We start from the raw sequence: 21,850 nt of genomic DNA on the forward strand, positions 1-21,850 counted from the left end.
TAAGCTTGGCGTCATTATTTATTTTAATCTCAGTTCGTTTTAGGCTTCATTTATTCAATCACCATAATTCCAGTTCATTTTATTTTAATTTAATTCATACTACATGACTTATTTTCAGCTCGTTTCAGGTTTTAATATAATTCTTTACTTTTCTTTGATTTTTTTTCAAAGATTAATTCAGTAATAACTTCAACTTGTTTACGTGTAACCCTATCCCCATTTAAATCAACCCCATTCAACCTCGCCTGACCGGTTGCATGGGATGAATTGAATTGGAGTTGAATTGAATGGGAATTGAATTGAATGAAGGTTGAGGTACATGGGGATAGAGTTAAATGGGATTGAGTTAAACGACAGATTGAGTTAGTTGAGGGTTGAATTGCACGGGGCTGAGTTAAACAGGGGTTGAGTTGAATGGAGTTGAGTTACAAGGGAATCAGGTCAATTTGATTCCCCAATAAAACTCCAAAAAACTAACATATATTTTTTACACTAAGCAGGTCAGCATATACTAAGTAAAGATTAATTTTTAGATAACCATCTAATTGAGCTGCACCATAAAAACTGCGTTTGATTCTGACATACAAATATAAAAACAAGATTACCTTTTCAAGCTTGTTATTCTTTTCTCTAATATGCTTGTGCTTAATATCACGGAAAAACACAAGAATACAAAAGAGTATTCCCAGCATAACGTATCCAACATTGGAGAAAACATGGTTGAAATCGGTCAGTTTACCAAAAGGATGTGCACAGAGGAAATTGTAATAACATAAATCTTGGTCTCCAGTATCGTTAAGTACCTAAATACAAAATATTTACATAAAAAAGTGTCCGATTTGGATAAAATTGAGGCGTAAGGAGAGACTTTAGACATCCCATCTACATGGCAATACACCCCTTCTCAGCAACTCGATTTTAGCCAAATAGTCTATTAAACAATGTTATTTTGCAAAATGACATTGATTTTAACATTGATATTGATAAAAATGACAAAATGATTATAACCGAAAATTTTACACTAGCCAAATATGTGTAATTTTCTGTAAGCATGTACTGACTGCTCAGTTCTTCCTACGAAGCAATCATTTTCCCTTTGTTTGTTTTCTGTGGCTAATTATCAACATAAAATTATTTCAACATAAAAGTGTATATAACAAAAATGATTATTTTGTTGGTTTAGTTTCAGGATAGGAATATAAACATACTGTTTGTATTTGGTTTACATTTTCCTAAGTTCTTGATGAAGGCTCAACAACATATGACTTTCAACATAATATCCTATGACATGTTCAGATACTAAATCATAAAAAAATTTGCTCCATAACAAATAAAAAAATAGAAACATTTCCATTTTTTTTTATCTGGAGGAAATAGTCGACTCTGAATGTTTGAACTACAGCCACCCAAGCCTGTTATAAGGAGGGATATAGATATACCGAATATCTTCATGATACTCATTAAACCCAATATTTTCATCAAATAATCAAATTTTATGAAAGGCATGGATTTCGGTTGATCCAAACAGTTGATTCCCCAAAGTAAAGGGTTCATAGACAAGCAACTTTATTACCAACAGTTAAATCAAAATTAAAGACAATAATAACTAAAGACAATGATACTGACACACTTGCAGTGATCCAAATGTTTTATTTTTCAAACTAAAATGGCTTCACTAATAGTCACACTATTACAAACAATGAACGGACGATGGTAAAGGCTGCTGCCGATGAATTTAGTCTTGTAACAGACATAATTTAGTCTAAATTATGGTCTTTGCATGGAAGCTCAAATGAACATTAAACAGATGAAGATCATTCCCATGAGGAGCAAAAACTGCACTTTATGCATTATACACTTAGAACTTCATTTGTCTGGGATGAAATGACCAAAATTTGGCTAAGACGTTCAACTCGGCATAAATCTCAAAGTGTTTTGACTGGGTAGATAGATTATAGCCTGCGTTATTCATTAGCTGAATTTCTGCCAGCAATATAGCCAGCAAAAGCGCAACTGGGGGAAGGGGTTCTAGATTCAACCTCCTCATAAAAACTTGCAGACGGAAGAAAATTTTATAAAACCTAAAATGGATCATTTAATTGGATAGACGATCCTCACTTAGATGTATTTCAGCCGACAGTTTTTTAATTAAAAAACAAAAAAGCCTACTAGGACTTGGGACATACTTCTAAAGGAATAATACATCTAATTCAGAAAATTATTATTTGTAAAAATAAAAAGAAGTAGGTTATCAACAAGGACTGTTCCACCCACAGAGTACTTCAATAATAATTTCAATAATTAGCTATAAAAGATAGCGAACGTAGCGAATGGAACCTCTTTTCACTATATCAGCTATTTTAGAAGCGAATTTATCAATTCTTTTTCATTTCTGATGAAAAAGAGTTTTATTCCTTCTTCCATCCAGTAATGTTATTCTTTCTTCCATCCAGTAAACCAGTAATTAATAAGTAAATTTTACCTTTTGATAAGTAATGACAAGTTGTATCACTGGAAGAGCATAAAAAGTAGACAGAGTTAATAATTGCCAAATGTATGAGTAAAATCGTTTTGATAAAAACTTGTGGTCCTTGCGAGCCAAGTCAGAGACGTAGAGAAACGTTTTTGTCCTGAAAGGGAAAAAGCTTCAAATTACATATATAGACACTTTTTTCATAAAAAATCATGAATTTAAATCTTACAGTATGAACAGTTTTTTCAGCTGAGACTGAAATAACAACAATTCCACAGAAACAAGCCACGAAAACAAGAGCAAGGCAAAACCCAATTAGTATACAAAAAGAACTTTCCCGTTAGATTGGACACTTTCAAAACACAATTAGTATACAAAAAGAACTTTCCCGTTAATTTTGACACTTTTAAAACCCAGTTAGTATATAAAAGGAACTTTCCCGTTAGGATTGGACACTTTCAAAACCCAACTAGCATACAAAACCAACTTTCCCGTTAGATTGGACACTTTCTTAGCAAATTCTATTGTCGTTGGTTCATAACTGACTGGCTTAAAATACAAATTATAAGAAAGAAAGTAGAAACTTTAAAAGCCAGATAGATCTTCCCATATCAAATAGAAGTGAACAAGAGTAGGAATACCAAGCTAACCCACCTACTTTATTATTGTTTATAAATATAAAAGCTTTGATAATTGTTTGTTTGCTACTACTACTACTTAACAACTAACAGAAGCACCCAGACACCTGACACCAACACAGCTGCCCACTCTCCTCCTCCATCCCAATCTATTAAAAACTTCTATCTTTACACACTTCAAAGAAGTCCAAGTTTATTTTAAATTCTTTCTTACGACCTCTTCCCACTCCATTAAGAGACGATCTGCTTTTCGTTTGGCCCTGGATGGTTGGCCAAAAAGGACGATCTGACAATCTGTCCCCCTTCATCAGCAGAGCGTGTCCTAGCCATCTCAACCTTTCTCTCAGTATAGCCATAGAAAGCAGGATAGATCCACATTTATCGTACAGCTTACTGTTTGAAATACGGTCAGTCAGACAGGGGTCTAAAAAAGTCCGCAGATAATTCCTCTGGAAAACATCTAACAAATTCTGCTCTGTGTTTCGAAGCGCCCACGTTTCTGAACCATACTTCACAAGTGTTATCACTGTAGCTTCCAATATTATAATCTTGGTTCGCAGAGTTTTCTTCCTATTCTTACATATGAATATCCGGGTTGCAGCGGTAGCAAAAAACCTAGTAAGAGACGATCACGTCCAATCTTAAGAAATATAATAACCCAAAACTTTAAAAATAGAGTCAGATCAAAACAAAAAATACACCATTAGAACCGCCTTGTCCGAAACCCCTATATAGGTAAATTTCTGTCCCTTGGCTTGAACAGCAAGGGAAATATATTGGCTTGAAAATCAAGAAAAGTGGCAGCTGCTACAGCATTCTACCTAAATGGCATCCTTTTTTTTCTTTTTTTTCGTTTCCACAGATAGCTTGGCACTGGAACATCGTAAAGAATTGTCCAATAGCTCATTTTAAAGGAAATTAATGGAGTTAAAAACATTTTTTTTAATTAAACAAATTATTTTTAAAATAGAATCATGTTTTTACGGAAAACTGCATATTTTATGTTAAAGATTGATCAATGAAGTCATAAACGTAGGTTGTACCCAGGTCGTCTCTTACTATTCCAATTAAGAAAAAGCCATAGGCTTTTTCCTGTTTGTAATTTATAGTAATATATTGAAAAGATACAAAGGGATTGATTTTTCTCGTATAACCCTATATGACGTAATAAGTGAATGCAATATTTATATACGTTTACAAGAAATTTTTATTTTATTTTTTCTCTCAGTTCAGGTTGCAGCGGTAGCTAGCAACTTAGTAAGAGACGATCACGTCCAATGTTAAGAAATAAAAAAAACCCATAGCTCCTAAAACAGCAGTCAGATCAAAACAAAAAGTATACCATTAGAACCGCCTTGTCCGAAACCCCTGTATAGGAAACTTTCTGTCATTTGGCTTGAACAGCAAGGGAAAATATGTTGGATTGAAATTCAACAAAATTTACTTTAACTTCGTTATTTTCCACAAATGGGATATTTTTTTTTCTTTTGTTTCCAGAGATAGCTTGGCCCTTGAACATCGTAGAGAGTTGTTCAATAACTCATTTTAAAGAAAATCTCTAGATCGAGTGTCTTTTGCACTTAATTTTTTTTTTAATTAATTATTTTTTACGAAAAACTTAATTTTTTATGTACAATTTTGATCAATGACGTCATAGTCGCTGGATGTAGTTAGTATTACATATAGGCTCGATCATCGAATTTAAGCTGAAAAGGACAATTATGTCTACATATATTCACAGTGATGTATATGATTTCCCATTACATCTATAAACTGTTCCACAGTTGCCAGTCCATACCTTGGAAGCTTTTCACTAAACATGCAACATTTCTTTTGGATATTACTATGAAGTTTTGCAAAAGCTTCTCTAGCTGACTTTTCAACAAAATTTTTTATTCTTTCAGAGATAATTTTAATCTTTGATTTTGAATATTTTTCGTAATCCCGGTAAAACATTCGTAAAATTTTTCTCAATTTACAAAGATCAGCCTGTGCGTTCTTTGCAGCTTGTGTAAACTGCAAAAATATCCATGGTATACGAGCAATAGTTTGAATATTTCAATTCAAGCTAGAAAAATACCTTAAAATGTTAAAATTAGTTTTATTTTTGGTTAGGCTCTAACTACCCGATGTGGGATTGACTATGTATTTTTAGACCAAAAAATTCCATTTTTAAATATATATTTTATTTTTCAGTTTAGAATCGCTAAAGTTATAATGTAAACTGCAAAAATATTTATGATATCTGAGCAATAATTTTAATCTTTACATTCAAACTAACAAAATACCTGAAAATTTAAAAATTAGTTTTACTTTTTGTTAGGTTATGGATACTCGATACGAGTCATAAGAAGTGTTAATTAGATGAAAATATTATTTCTTGTTTTGTAATAAGATGCCTTCTAAGCGAGTTATTATACGTAATTTAAAAAATTATAGTAAAAAACGAACTCTTGCCCTTAGTTACCTATGTCTTGTCAAATTAGCTAATTAATTTCAGCTAAAGTTATTATGTAAACTGCAAAAATATTTATGTTACCTTAGCAATAATTTGAATCTTTTAATCCAAATCATAAATAGGGAATATGTAAGTTTCATCGGTATCATGGCTCTAGAGATGGCTGAAATCTAGTAAAAAACAAACCATGGCGCGTATTGAACTTAGTTAGCTGCTGATTGTTTGACGTTTACATGATTACACATAGCAGGAACTAGTAAAGAACGAATTACGCTGTCAGCGCTGTCCCCGAGACACCCTTTAAAGTATACAAACGTTAGCTTAAAGTAAATCTTTTACTCTTAGTTTAATTGTAGTGAAGTGCCTTTAACGTGTAATACACAAGGGAAAAAATCTTTGGCTTTTTCTAAGCTGGACTAGTAAAGAACGAACTACCTTGTCAGTGTTACCCCGGGCACCCTTTTAAGTATGACGTTATTCATCATCTTGTATACAAAGATGTAGTTTTTTTTGTCAAAAAATTGATTTTAGTTTAAATATTATGGTTTGTTATTTAAAAAAGCACGTGCAGGTTGCAATTTCCTTGAACACAAGCCCCTAAACAGCTCTCTATAGCCGCGTTTTCAGGCTCAGTGGGTTCAAACACAGGTTGTCCTCATCTAGTTTCAAGTTTGTACTTTTTCATCTAGTTTTGTCTAGTTTCAGTGGGTTTGAAGCTTTAACCCCATGTTTGATACACTAGATGCACAACACTTAATGCACTAGACGAGAAAAACCCGTGTTTGAATCTGCTGATCCATGAACAACCCGTCTTTAAACACGAGTTGTTTGCGTCTAGTACAACAAGCGTTGTGCATCAGTGCATCTAGTGCATCAAACACGGGGTTGAAGCTTCGAACCCGCTGAAACTAGACAAAACTAGACGAAAAACTAGAAATTTGAAACTAGACGAGAACAACCCGTGTTCGAACCCGCTGAGCCTGAAAACGCGGCTTATGATGTCCCACTGCCCTGCTGGCCTCAAAGAAGGAAAAAACAGAAAATAAAGGACACATCAGTGCTATCCATGCAAAAAGTGATTCTCCTGGTTCTTCAAGACGGTGGAGTGTAAGTTTCATGCATAGGGGTTTCGGCCATGGCGATTCCAATGGTATATTTTTTATTTCAATCCACTTTGGTTTCAAAATAATTAATTTTAGGTTTACTATTGGCTGAGGTTTGTCCTTTATTTACATAAGGGATCAATATGGTTCATCACAAATGATTCATCATAGAAGACACACAACAACAAACATCACAGCGATTCCAATATGTAATTAACGGACAATTAAACGAAAGAGTCAAAACCTGGATAATGTTGAAGATGGAAGGAATTATTTAAAGGAATTATTTTTGAAGTAACATAATGTGTCTTAGTTATAGTAAAGAGCGGACTCAAGTCCAAAGAAACTGAACCCTGTTACTCATTCATATTATTTTCATTTTTATGGCTAGTATTTATCAAAAATTTCGTGGTAACGAACTTTATAGTAAGAACGACTCGTCTCAATAGAAACCGAAACTCTAAAAAATGGAATTTTGATACCAATAGATACATCAAAAGAATCGGAATTTTATGCTGATTTTAAATACATAAGTTTCATAAGTTTAGTCTAACCCATCAAAAGTAACGAGACTGAGAAAATTTGAGAAGGGGAAAACACCAGCTAAAAGTTATAGAATCTTAAGGAAAATCGCACCATCAGATTCAGCGTATCAGAGAACCTTGCTGTAGAGGTTCCATTTAGTAGAAAACGAGAGTATTGTGGATCTTATTGAAAACGGAACAACTCAAAAATGTCAATCTGTATTAGAGCTGCAATTCTAGTCTTTGACCCATCCATACATCGCCTCCCTTATCCACTACCAAACATGTAGCAGATAAGTTGGTATATTTCATCTCTCTAAAACCGTGATTCTCGACGTGGGGCACACGCCTCACCGGTGGGGCATGGGAATATTTTGGTGGATCATTGGCAGCAAGTTGACACTTCGGCTGACAGAACTTTAGAGCCTTAATTAAAAAAAAAAAGAAAAACATTTTTCATATAAACAACGTCACATTCATATGCATTTAGAGAGCAGAACAGATATATGATAGTATTGCAACGACGTCATGCACTGTACGAAACGTGTTGTATACAGACAAAAATTTTCCTTCGCATACAATACACCAAGAGGACGACTCGAAAAAATATCATAGGCAGCGCAATAGCGCTGCCTAAGTAAAGAGAGATGTTGGCACAATGTATTTTTTTTAATTTTTTGTTGTTGTTTTTTGTTTTTTGGTTTTAGACCAGGGCACTTCGTATCAAAGGAGAGTTGTCATAGAAACTTCGAAAAGGGTTCATTCGATTGGAAATTGGATGGGCTCGTGCCCTTTTTAATAGCCGAAAGTGATTGAAAGGCAACTAACCCCCCTTCGACGCCCACCATTTCCCCGAGCACATCCAATCAAAATTTTGAGATACGCATTTTGTTCAACGTAGTTTAAAGACCCGTAAATTAAGTCTTTGAGGAGGACACTCCCTCACAGCTCTCAGGGCAAGGGTTGTAAGTTATGCCCTGGGGGTATGTAAGGTTTTTATGGAAAGCGTTGTCATAGAAACTTCAGAGAGGGCTCCTTCGATTGGAAAATTCAAAGGGCTAGTGCCCTTTTTAATGGTTGAAAGTGATTGGAGGGCAACTAATCCCCCTCTGACGCCCATCATTTCCCCACACATCCAATCAAAATTTTGAGATAGGCGTTTTTTTCAACGTAGTTGAAAGTTCTGGAAATTAGGACTTACAAGATGACAACCCCCTCCCCACAGCCCTCAAGGCAAGGGTTGTAAGTTATGCCCTGGGGCGTATAATGTTTTTATAAAAAGCATTGTCGTATAAGCTTCAAAAAGGGCTCATTCGATTGGAAATTGAAAGGGTTAGTGCCATTTTTAATAGTCGCAAGTGGTTGGAGGGCAACTAAATCCTCTCACGCCCACCATTTCCCAAAACACATGCAATCAAAATTTTGAGACGTCCATTTTGTTCAACGTAGTTGAAAGTTCTGGAAACTAGGTCTTTGAAGATGATAACCCCCCTCAGAGCCCTCAGGGCAAGGGTTGTAAGTTATGGGTATATAAGGTTTTTATAGAAAGTGTTGTCGAAGAAAACTTCAAAATGGGTTCATTTGATTGGAAATGGAAAAGGCTAGTGCCCTCTTTAATAGTCGGAAGTGATGCCCTTTTTAATAGTCGAAATGATTAATAGTGCCTTTTTAATAGTCGAAAGGATAGCAACTAACCCCCTCTCACGCCTACCATTTCCCCAAACACACTCAATCAAAATTATGAGATAGCCATTTTTTTCAACGTATTTGAAAGTTCTGAAAATTATGTCTTTGAGGATGACAAACCCCCCCCACCCCTCAGGGTAAGGGTTGTAAGTTATGCCCTGGGGGCATATAAGGTTTTTTATATATAGCGTTGTCGTAAAACCTTCAAAAAGGGCTCGTTCAATAGGAAATTGAAAAGGCTAGTGCCCTTTTTAATAGTCGAAAGTAATTGGAGGGCAACTAACCCCCCTCTCCCGCCCACTATTTCCTCAAACACATCCAATCAGAATTTTGAGACAGCCATTTTGTTCAACGTAGTTAAAAGTTCTGGAAATTAGGTATTTGAGGATGACAACCCCCCCCCCCCCCTCCCACAGCCCTTAGGGTAAGGGTTGTAAGTTATGCCCCGGGGCAAATAAGAATTTCATAGAAAGTGTTGTGGTAACTTCAAAAAGGGCTCATTCGATTGGAAATTGAAAGGGCTAGTGCCCTTTTTAATAGTCGAAAGGAATTAGAGGGCAAGTAACCTCCCTCTCACGCCCACCATTTCCCCAAACACATCCAATCAAAATTTTGAGACAGACAAAATTTTGTTCAACGTAGTTGAAAGTTCTGGAAATTATGTCTTTGACGAATGAAAGATCTTAAGCCGAACCGGCCAGCCATGACAAAAAACCAACAAAGAGAAAAATCTCTAAAAAAAACAAACAAACGAGACTGTGGCCAGTGGAGAGAAAAGGAAAACAACAGAAACAAAAAAACGCGGATATTTCGTCTTCATAAAAACAAGGCGTATTCAGCACGAAAGACACAAAAAAAAAAAAAAAAACAATATAAAAAAAAAAAAAAAAAAAAAAAAAAAAAAAAAAAAAAAAAAAAAAAATTGCGCCGATTGTACATTTTTTTATTTTTTTTTTGGTGGTGGTTTTATTGGTTTTTTTTTTTATGTTGTTTTTGGTTTTTGTTGTGTCTTTCGTGCTTAAGACGCCGTGTTTTTATAAAGGCGAAATATCCGCGGTGTTTTGTTTCTGTTGTTTTCCTTTTCTCTCCACTGGCCACAGTCTCGTTTGTTTGTTTTTTTTTAGAGATTTTTCTCTTTGTTGGTTTTTTGTTATGTCTTTGAGGATTACAACCCCCCCCACCCCTCAGAACAAGGGTTGTAAGTTATGCCCTGGGGCCATATAACGTCTTTTATAGATAGCGTTGTCGCAAAACTTCAAAAAGGGCTCACACAATTGGAAACTGAAAGGGCTAGTGCCCTTTTTAAAAGTCTAAAGTGATTAAAGGGCAACTAAGGGCAACTCTCACGCCCACCATTTCCCCAAACACATCCAATCCAAATTTTGAGATAGGCGTTTTTTTCAACGTAGTTGAAAGTTCTGGAAATTAGGACTTAGAAGATGACACCCCTCCCCCCCCACAGCCCTCAGGGCTAGGATTGTAAGTTATTTCCTGGGACATATAAGGCTTTTATAGAAAGCGTTGTCGTAAAAAATTCATAAAGGGCTCATTCTATTGGAAATTGAAAGGGTTAGTGCCATTTTTAATAGTCGCAAGTGGTTGGAGGGCAACTAAACCCCTCTCACGCCCACCATTTCCCAAAACACATGCAATCAAAGTTTTGATACATCCATTTTGTTCAATTTCGTCGAAAGTTTTGGAAATTAGGTCTTTGAGGATGATAACCCCCTTAGAGCCTTCAGGGCAAGGGTTGTAAGTTATGGGCATATAAGGTTTTTATAGAAAGTATTGTTGAAGAAAACTTCAAAATGGGTTCATTTGATTGGAAATGGAAAAGGCTAGTGCCCTCTTTAATAGTCGGAAGTGATGCCCTTTTTAATAGTCGAAATGATTAATAGTGCCTTTTTAATAGTCGAAAGGATAGCAACTAACCCCCTCTCACGCCCACCATTTCTCCAAACACACTCAATCAAAGTTTTAAGATAATCATTTTGTTCACCGTTGTGGAAAGTGCTGAAAATTATGTCTTTGAGATGACAAACCCCCCATCGCCCAAAGGACAAAGGCTGTAAGTTTTGCCCTGGGGCATATAAGGTTTTTTATATATAGCGTTGTCGTAAAACCTTCAAAAACGGCTCGTTCAATAGGAAATTGAAAAGGCTAGTGCCCTTTTTAATAGTCGAAAGTAATTGGAGGGCAAGGACCCCCCCTCTCACGCCCACCATGTCCTCAAAGACATCCAATCATAACTTTGAGATAGCCATTTTGTTCAACGTAGTTAAAAGTTCTGGATATTAGGTATTTGAGGATTACGACCCCCCCCCCCCATCCACAGCCCTCAGGGTAAGGGTTGTAAGTTATGCCCCGGGGCAAATAAGGTTTTCGTAGAAAGTGTTGTGGTAGAAACTTCAAAAAGGGCTCATTCGATTGGAAATTGAAAGGGCTAGTGCCCTTTTTAATAGTCGAAAGGGATTGGAGGGCAACTAACCCCCCTCTCACGCCCACCATTTCCCCAAACACATCCAATCAAAATTTTGAGACAGACAAAATTTTTTTCAACATAGTTGACAGTTCTGGAAATTATGTCTTTGAGGATTACACCCCCCCACCCCTCAGAACAAGGGTTGTAAGTTATGCCCTGGGGCCATATAACGTCTTTTATAGATAGCGTTGTCGCAAAACTTCAAAAAGGGCTCACACAATTGGAAACTGAAAGGGCTAGTGCCCTTTTTAAAAGTCTAAAGTGATTAAAGGGCAACCAAGGGCAACTCTCACGCCCACCATTTCCCCAAACACATCCAATCAAAATTCTGAGATAGCCTTTTTTTCACATAGTTGACAGTTCTGGAAATTATGTCTTTGAGGATGACAACCCCCTCACAGCCCTCGGGGCAAGGGTTGCAAATTATGCCCTGGGGGCATATAAAGTTTTTATAAAAAGTTTGGTCACAGAAACTTCAAAAAGGGCTCATTCGATTGAAAATTGAAAGGGCTAGTGCCCTTTTTAATAGTCGAAAGGAATTAGAGGGCAAGTAACCTCCCTCTCACGCCCACCATTTCCCCAACACATCCAATCGAAATTTTGAGATAGTCATTTTTTTTAAACTTAGTTGAAAGTTCTGGAAATTCGATCTTTGAGGATGATAACCCCCCCCCCCCTCCACAGCCTCAGGGTAAGGGTTGTAAGTTATGCCCTTGGGGCATATAAGGTTTTTATAGAAAGCGTTGTCGTAGAAACTTCAAAAAGGGCTCATTCGATTGGAAATTTAAAGGGCTAGTGTCCTTTTAATAGTCGAAAGTGATTGAATGGCAACTACACCCCCCCTCCCCCTCACGTCCACTATTTCCCCAAACACATCCAATTAAAATTTTGAGATAGCCATTTTGTTCAACGTAGTTTAAAGTTTTGGACATTAAGTCTTTGAGGATGACCTCCACTCCACAACCTACAGGGCAAAGATTGCAAGCTATGCCCTGGGGGCATATAAGTTTTTTTTTTATAGAAACTGTTGTCGTAGAAACTTCAAAAAGCACTCATTCGATTGGAAATTGAAGGGCTAGTGCCCTTTTTAATAGTCGAACGTGATTGGAGGGCAACTAGTCCCCCTCTCACGTCCACTATTTCCCCAAACACATCCAATCAAAATGTTGACATAGCCATTTTGTTCAACGTAGTTTAATGTTCTGGAAATCAGATCTTTGAGGATGACACCCCCCTCCACAACCCTCAAAGCAAGGGTTGTAAGTTATGCCCTGGGGCCATATAACGTTTTTATAGAAAGCGTTGTCGTAGAAACTTCAACAAGCTTTCTAAAAGCCTGAATTTAAGTTGTACTTTACTGAAAAAAATCCTTTTATATGTTTTCATTCTTGTAACTTTAAGAAATCAGAAACTAATTAAGATTTTAAGGAATAAATATCAGTGTATGTATATTAAACGGACTATGCACATTTCTTTTCAGTAAATTCAATTGCATTTTCTTCACTAAAGTACAAATTAAATTCTGGCTTTTAGAAAGCATAGGGTTTTAGAACCCTACTCACATTGATTTCTGCTCGTTTTGATTTTGACTTCTGTTTGTTTTGGGTTTCATTTATGTATTGATACTGATTTGTGGTAGTTGTATGCTTGGTAGATTATTTGATTCTATTTTTGTTCATTTTTGGTTTCATGGAGTTCTTTACTTTTTTTTGAAAAACTTATTTTGTGGAAAAAGTTTTTTAATAAAGATCAAGTTAATGGCCTTCACGAGGGGGGATCTGAATTTTAGAAATGCCTAGGTGGGGCATGGCCCAAAATTGGTTTGATTGGAACCACTGCTCTAAAATTTAAACCTTTCTAAATCCAAGCTGCGGAAATTCAATGATACGGTGAAACCCAACCCAAGTTTTTAACCACTGAGAAAGTCAGCTGTACGAGTCGAGCTAATTCCTGACTCGCTACTAAGTATACCTAATTCCAGATTTGGCGTAAATATGCAACAATACTCAAACAGAAAATTTCTTGTTTGCTGATTTTATTTATCTCTTGGGGGAGAGATCATTGACGGTATGCTAGAGGAACGATTTCATCATATAAGCATGTATTCTGTATAAGCATGTATTCTTAAACAGTTGAATACGATGAAATAGAAAAAAACTAGCTTCGTCTATTAGAAGAATCTATAAGAAAATCTAATCATAATTATTAAAAATGCGACTGGGTCATTATTGTTTTTATAGCAAATCAAGGGCATAATTTGCTATGGAATAGGGGGGGGGGGGGGGCCACGGTCCCTCCCAGACCTCGGCTTCCCCCCCCCCCCGCTGAAATGTATTTTTTCAAAAAATCTTGTCAAAACTAGGACAAGTCTGCATAATTCAATCATCCGCTAAAACGGATCAGTTTTCTTTAGTATATCTTTTCCTTTATGGTATTATATGGCTCATTTTTCTGTTTTCACTGTCATTTTCATTTGATTTGGGAACATTGCCCTCCTTCCCCCAGGAATTTCACGAAATTACGCCACTGTAGCAAACAAAAAATATAAGATTTTGAAATTGTATCCTCTCTGGAAGCCAGCACAGGCGTACCACTAATCCCATGTTCTTTTTTCGACATCAAATCCCCATAAAAAAAAATATATATATATAAAATAATAATTTAACTAATTTAAGAAATAATCCAAAAGCAAATAAGAACAATTTATAATTTTAATTTACAAAAGGCACACAGACAAAATTACACATAAATCAAATAATTTTTAGGCTAAATACCGAAACTTCCCTTCATAAAAACTTGCGATTACCGTCCACAACCGACCATTTTTAGATTTGAACCAACAAGCCAGGTTTAATAAAACCATCAAGTACTAGTTTGACGCTTATATTTCGAAGATACTGGTAATCAGAATAGTTTGTACTCCACTTCTCCCTCAGATCACTCTTACCTACGAGCCGACTTCAGTTTTACCTTTCATTGATCCCATTCAGCAATAGCTTAATAGCCGGTGAGCTTCGTTTAGCAGCTGTATCTAGCTGTTACTTTGCTACAGTTTTCCAGATGGGGGTCTGCTCCCTTTTTTAAAAGATATTTAACCACAACCATTGCATTTGAATTCACGGCGTAATGTAGAGGTGTATTATTGTCAGAATCTTTTTATGGTGTGGTTATTTTCTCTTCGTCCAGAAGCTCCTCCCAGTTGTCTGGTATTTTTTCCTTTATTGCTGGCCCTGGAGTAAAGTCATTGACTTTTACTTCTTCCGTCGCCTCTTCTGGTTTTGTCTCAGCAAAAGGGGTTGACTCTTTTCCTTTTTTAGGCCTGATTCTTGTTCTAGGTCGAGCTGTCTTTTCAGTTATTCTTTTCTGTTCAGGAAGAAGAAAAGATGTTGAATCGGCCCATACTTCTAAAGTTGCTGCCATTCTTTACTTTTTGTGTTTTTGCTTTGCTGTAAGAATTAATCTTTTTGGTTCGCTCTTTTGATCCATTTGATTCCTTGGCCACTTGATCCCTTGCTCCTTCCTTGGTTCTTGATTCATCCATCTTCTCTTCTATAAAATCATTCTGAGTTTCTGCTGAACTGCTTCCTGATGAACTGGATGACCATTTTCCTTCTTTACAGGGATTTTCTTCTCGTTCAGTCTGAACAGCATTGTCTTGACGCTGTTCTTTTTCTAGTGTGGTGATTTTCTCTTCGTCCAGAAGCTCCTCCCAGTTGTCTGGTATTTTTTCCTTTGTTGCTGGCTCTGGAGTAAAGTCATTGACTTTTACTTCTTCCGTCACCTCTTCTGGTTTTGTCTCAGCAAAAGGGGTTGACTCTTTTTCTTTTTTAGGCCTGATTCTTGTTCCAGGTCGAGCTGTCTTTTCAGTTATTCTTTTCTGTTCAGGAAGAAGAAAAGATGTTGAATCGGCCCATGCTTCCAAAATTGCTGCCATTCTTTGCTTTTTGTGTTTTTGCTTTTCTGTAAGAATTAATCTTTTGGGTTTACGCTCTTTTGATCCATTTGATTCCTTGGCCACTTGATCCCTTGCTCCTTCCTTGGTTCTTGATTCTTCCATCTTCTCTTCTATAAAATCATTCTGAGTTTCTGCTGAACTGCTTCCTGATGAACTGGATGACCTTTTTTCTTCTTTACAGGGGTCTTCTTCTCGTTCGGTCTGAACAGCATTGCCTTGACGCTGTTCTTTTTCTAGTGTGGTGATTTCCTCTTCATCCAGAAGCTCCTCAAAGTTGTCTGGTATTTTTTCCTTTGTTGCTGGCTCTGGAGTAAAGTCATTGACTTTTACTTCTTCCGTCGCCTTTTCTGGTTTTGTCTCAGCAAAAGGGGTAGACTCTTTTTCTTCTTTAGGCCTGATAACAGCACCATTTGACATTAGAAACTGACAAATATCTTATGCGCCTCGTCTGGTAGCATAATGTAAAGGCATCAAAATGTATGTGTAAAGGCATGCCCAGTTTGAAACTAGTAGCTGACAAATATCTAGTCTACTTCCTGCAGCGGCATAATGTAGAGCTGTTTTCTGGAAATTATCCTTCGAATTAGGGTGTACTCTATTTTTTAGATGAGATTCGACCGCATCTATTTGATTCATAAATACAGCCATGTGTAAATTGGATAACAAGTTTTCGTTCGCATCAGTTTGATCTTGGCCTACTTTATTTTGACCCAGGCGCTCAACTTTATTTTGCTTTAAACCTAAACCTTCTACTTTATCTTTATCTTGTTGCATCTTCTCCATTTCTTTGTCCAAGTCGTCTATGGTTGAGCTCAATTTGGCTGTTTGAAAATAAAAGCTGGATAAAATTCCGTCTATATCACGTGTTCCAATTTGCCTTTGGTATCTTTTTAATTTTTCCGCAAGTGAGTTTGTCTGTCGTAAAAAATTCCATTAATTGCTTCCGCAGTCTGAATCTTTTCTTCACTTCTGGGGATCTATAAAATGTGGATAGCATTTTGGCAACTGCGGCAATCTCTTTGTCAAGTTTTTCAAACGGATCAATCTGCTTACTACTAGGCATCTTTTCAAATGCGGCCTTTTTGTCTATCTGACCTGAATTGTCATTTTCCATGTCAGCTTTTTTAGCAACAGGTCCCAGTTTAGAAGTTCCAGTAGATTTACAGGCATTCACCTTCTTCATTACTGCTCTCTTCTCTCCTACAGGACAGCAAACATCTTTTTCCTTCTCATAATTTAACATTTTGCTAAGAACGTTACACATGATATATTGTTTGCTTTAAAGTAACTTGATATTGATTAACAAATAAGAAAATCACTAGAAACGGTCATTTATATTCAAGAGGTGTCATAGATGACTTCATCCAAGGGGGAAGGGGGTTAACGAGTCTAAGCCCCTTCCTCCCCACAATATTTCTTAGACTATTATACAGGTGCTAAAAAACACAGGTAAAAAATATTTCTCCAACAAAACTAAAAATTAATTCTTCAACTAGTAGATTGGTTGGAAAATATATAGGTAAAAAAAAACTGATTTGAGACCACTAGACAAAGTCCATGGAAGGTAAACTTGTTTTTTTTTTTAATTACTTTGGTATTGGACCCCCCCCCTCCCCATAAACAATAATTCTAGATACAGCCTTGATTGGAGAACACATCTCGATCGGGTCCTATCCTCTTGAACAATAGCATTGATCGGACACCTTTGCTACATCTGATGACAGCATTGATTGGGCATCAATGGCGGTGTTCTACAAGGACATCCAACACCCTCCCCTCCGACGAGCTAGTTTTTCTTTTTCCCAAGCCAGTGCGAAAAAAAACACACAAAAAACGATATGGTAGGATCACCTACAAGAGTAGACACCCCACGCTGAGACACCCCACGGTTGACGAAAAGCTTTGCATGACGGTGCACCTCCATTTAGAATACTATCCTGAGGGATTTTACTCCTGAAAATCAATTTGTTGATTCCTTTAAAAGCAAGCTCAACAGACACAATTATAGAGAAAAAAAACCCTGGTAAATGATTGACTAGTTGAATATCAGTACCTGAGTTTTTCACAGTCAGGTGCAAAGAAGTTATACATAGTTAACTCCACAGTTATAAATAGTTGGTTGAACATTTCTAAAACTGTTATACTGGGAAGGAGGAAAATAGAAGAGGGGGCATTGTAAACCTCCGGAATAGGGTTTTCAACCATGGATATTATGATAGTACCTGTCCATTTCATTCCAGAAATGTCACCCAAAGTACACATTTCAGGGACATATGGCACTTTATGATGAGGCTATCAAGTCAAATTTAAGAAGCGATTAGATATAAACACTAGCTTAAAAAGGAGCCCTTAAAAAGCTCTCTGTGATGTTCTAGTCCCCCCCTCCCCCACTAGCAGCGAAGAAAAAAAAATACACATCAATGCTACCCATGCAAAAAAAGTGGTTTTTCTTGTTATTTGAGGTTGGGAGCTGCATGTATCCTGAATAAGTTTTTCGATAATGGCAATCTCAATATTGTACTTCCTGTTTTGATCCAACGCCATTTCGAGGGGTTTCAGGCTCTTTTTTCAAAATTCCTGTAAATTTCTCTTCAAAATAACATTTTACTATTCAGATTAATTTAAAAAATAGTTACTATTCCTAAATCAGTTGTAAATGGCAATTTTTTCTACTAGATATATTTTTTTTAAAGCGTATTTTTGAACTGTTAGTTACTGTGGGCCGTGGTTGCTCTTTACTGAGTTGCAGCTATCGCGGTATTTTAGCACTAAACCGACAAAAATAAAATAAAATCACGATAAAGACAAGAAACTAGAGGACCGAAAAAAAGAATAAATAAGACAAAACATCATTAAACTTTGTTTAAGTGTTGGGATACTTTATAAATCATGTTCTCAATATGGCTAGGAAAAGCCAACGGTACATCGATCAAAGAATAAATATTCATAAGATTATCGATTGTTCGTCACGAGAGGGCATAAAATATACAGATTTGGAATAATTACTCGTCAACCTCTGCCGATTTTTTTTCGTATTAAATAAAAAAAAACAACAGGTTTTCAGCTGAAAGTAAGGAGAAACACTAAAACTTAAAACAAACAGAAATTATTTCATATATATGAGAGGGACTGCCGCTTCCTCTTTACGTTAAAGCCTTAACGTTCTTTAAAAATACTTCTCATTCAAATTCAACAACCCTTGTGTTTGTGCAGTCTTTCTTAAAGGATTGCCAAATCTTAATGACAAAATGCCAAATCTTAGCTTGCCAAAAGAGTGAGGGTTGACGAAAGGGTAGCCCCCCTCGTATATGGAAAGATTTATGTTCGTTTTAAGTTTTTTAATGTTGCTACTTTCTTTCAGTTGAAAATATTAGTTTTTTCATTTAATTTTTGATTATTTTTCAAATTATACTAGGATCTTACATTCTAGGATCTTATTTCTATTTTTGCTGTAGTGCTGTTTCCTTGTAATACATAATTCGGTTGCTCGGCTCTGATACTTTTCTCGGTTTTTCTTCCAAATAGCTTGCTCTTTTGCCACCATTATTATTATTATTATTATTTATTGAAAAAAAGTCTTCCTACAAAAAAAATTACAAAAGGGTTCTATACAAATATGATAATGTAACTAGCGTAGAAGAAGTTGGTTCCAAGCCATGCTTTGAAAACTTTCGGTGGTGTTTATAAGTTTAGCAGCAGCTATAGTAGGATCTGCTATATCAACAGTATTGATGAGCTTTGAACTGCCTGTCCAGATTGATATCTCAGTAGGTATTTTGCAAAATAGAAGAACGTGGAGTGAATTTTCAATTTATCAGCGCGTGTCAGAATCTTCCAGAAGGTTGCAATATAGAGGATGTGGGACAGAGCAACAGGGTACAGCGTTGTCAGATAACGGCGACTGAAACATAGCTCAGCAGAGACTGTTGGAGCATACAAAGCTGATATGCGGCGTTTGATATGTTCTTTTATGAGAAGACAGGTATGAGAAATGAAACGGGCGGATCTTTGAATTTCCAAGCACAATTTCATCAGGAAGCGGGCCTTTCCAGTTAAAGAGCACTACATCGGAATTTTCGGCGTTGATATCAAGACCAGATTTTCAGTATTCTGCTTCTGGAAAGTTTAAAAAAATTTTGTCCGAAGTTCGGCTGAGGTTAAAAATGTCATCAGCATAAGCAGTGGCGTTTCTGGCCTTTCTTTCGCCAAGGACACAATCTTGATTATCCCCCCCCCCTTGTCTTAAAAAAAAAAAGAAAATTCAGGCCAAATTTTGACAAAATTTTTATTTATTAACAAATTATTTTGAATTTTTTAAGCAATTAATAATTTATATTCTAATTTATTGTCTAAATTATTTATTTATTCTTACTCAATTAATTTTTATTTTTTCATTTATTTTACTAATTAATTAATAATTTATCAATTATTCTCATTTAATAAGAGCGCCCATTACTTTATTTTAATAAATATGAAATTTCAAAAATTACAAAATGACTATAACTGTTATAAATAGTACTTAAATTTCCAAAAAAATAGAGATGTATAGTACTTAAAGATACTTTCAGTATTAATCCAAGGGTAGTTTGAGTTTTAATCAGTAAATCTATGGCAGCAGTTGACATAAGTGCAAACGTAGTAAAACCTCATTTTGTCTTCAGCTCTGCTTGAAATTGCTTGAAAAACAACTGTTTCTCTGTGACCACACTTCGGACAGAAATGCACTGAAGAACGTAGCAATGTTGGATCGGCTATTACATCAGTTACAGTTTGAGTAAGTGCATCAACTTCGTTCAAAATTTTGTTGACGTAAATACAGTTGTTGTCAGCTAACTATCTGAAGTCACCTTTACAGAAAGCATAGAGCAGAACTCCGCGGTCTTCTCTTGGGTAAAGCATGTTACTGCATTTCTGGCAAAAGCGAATGCCAACAAAATCTGCGAATGTCATTATGTTTATAATAGTTAGGTACACAAGCGTCAATTCCCATAAGGTTTGTGCATTTTATGTTAAAAGCACGAAAATTGGCACACATATGTAGAAAAATACGGAGAATCTGACAGGGGGAGAACCACATTTTCTGAGCGCGTTTCACCACGTTTTTCCGCTCGGAAAATCATGCATTTTTTAATTGAAGGATTTGGACTTTTGAAGGGTTGTTTCTGGTTGATTCGGGTCTGCTGATTCTGAACATGTGCCCACTTTTGAAATAAGATCAGTGATTTCCGAGTTATCATCTTTTTCATCACCGTGAGTCCTACTCTTTTCTGTATACTGAGGTAGTAAATGCACTTAGTGTATCCTTCATGGCTAAATCGAGCATACTGAGTCTGAAAATGTGCTTACTTTTAACATCCAACAATACGTTACTGAGTTATCATCACTTTCATCATCGTCAGGTGTAGACAGTCTTTCATACTTCTACATTACAAACTCTGGTTCACCTTAATGTGCAAGTGACGACTGTGGTCTAAACGAATGGACCAATTGCGGGTTTAGAAACACGACTCGAAATACCTCATATCGATAGCAGGTTTAACAAAGAAAAAGAGAAAATCCACGTGGCACGTACTTTTGAAAGAGAAAGCATATGAGAAGAGAACAAGTGACGTACAATTTACCTTTAATAAGTGCTGTTTTCTTTTATAAATGTCTTCATATCATGACATACAGTATTCAGAAGACTATATTTTTGCCGCTCCTATGATTTTTTGATGAGTTTTGAGTCTCACCACGTGACTAATAGTCTTTTCTGCCTTAAGTATAAAAACGATACGAGATATTTGAGTCACACACAGACAAATTTCTTTAAACTTTGCGCACAGACAAAATTTCTTATGATATTCAACTTAGATTTCAACTGAGAACAAGAGTCGACTCTTCCATTTTTGGCGACTATGGTAGTCCAGGAATTGCAGGACATCTTTGTAGTGGCCACTCTTGGAGACACAGTTATTTCACACGCGATATCGCTTTTCGCGAAGGCCTCACACTTACCAACCACGAAGAAAGTGACACTCGTGTGGTGCTCCATGCCTTCCATCAGGCCCAGTGTGACTATTACTTCATAGTCATTAGAACTATGGATTCTGATGTAGTTGTGATTGCAACAGCTTTATTCCAGCAGGTAAAGATTGAAACCTGTTTGTCATCTATGGGCATGGAGCAAAGATGAAAATACTGCCCATTCACGATATTACTTATCGGCTAGGACCTGACAGGTCTCGCAGCCTTCTCTTTTTGCATGCCTTCTCTGCATGCGACACGACTTCTTCTTTTGCTTTACAAACAGATAGTGGTAACGAACTGTATAGTAAGAGCGACTCGTCTAAATAATAGCCAAAACTCTAAAAACGGTACTTTGATACCAATATATACATCAAAAGAACCGAATTTTTATGCTGATTTTAAATACACAAGTTTCATCAAGTTTCATGTTACCTATCAAAAGTTACGAGCCTGAGAAAATTTGCCACATTTTCGAAAAAAAGGAAAAAACCTCCTAAAAGTCCTAGAATCTTATTGAATCAT

The 21,850-nt window shown here is 36.3% G+C and overlaps 1 protein-coding gene across 4 annotated transcripts in view; it reads right to left on the minus strand.

Moving 5' to 3' along the window:
* LOC148951208 (SID1 transmembrane family member 1-like) overlaps positions 1–21,850 on the minus strand; it is a 129,592-nt gene that overhangs the window by 23,774 nt on the left and 83,968 nt on the right. For 3 of the 4 annotated variants that reach the window (XM_089090724.1, XM_089090722.1, XM_089090723.1), the window contains 2 exons: positions 2,483–2,630; positions 606–803 (listed from right to left, as the gene is read on the minus strand). In XM_089090724.1, coding sequence (XP_088946850.1) covers positions 606–803; positions 2,483–2,630 — 346 coding nt within the window. The remainder of the gene's footprint in view (positions 1–605; positions 804–2,482; positions 2,631–21,850) is intronic. The other variant, XM_089090725.1, reaches the window with a different exon arrangement.

Source organism: Artemia sp. Qi Xiang Cuo, chromosome 6 (assembly GCF_049724085.1).
Source record: "Artemia sp. Qi Xiang Cuo chromosome 6, ASM4972408v1, whole genome shotgun sequence".
Lineage (NCBI taxonomy): Eukaryota > Metazoa > Arthropoda > Branchiopoda > Anostraca > Artemiidae > Artemia > Artemia sp. Qi Xiang Cuo.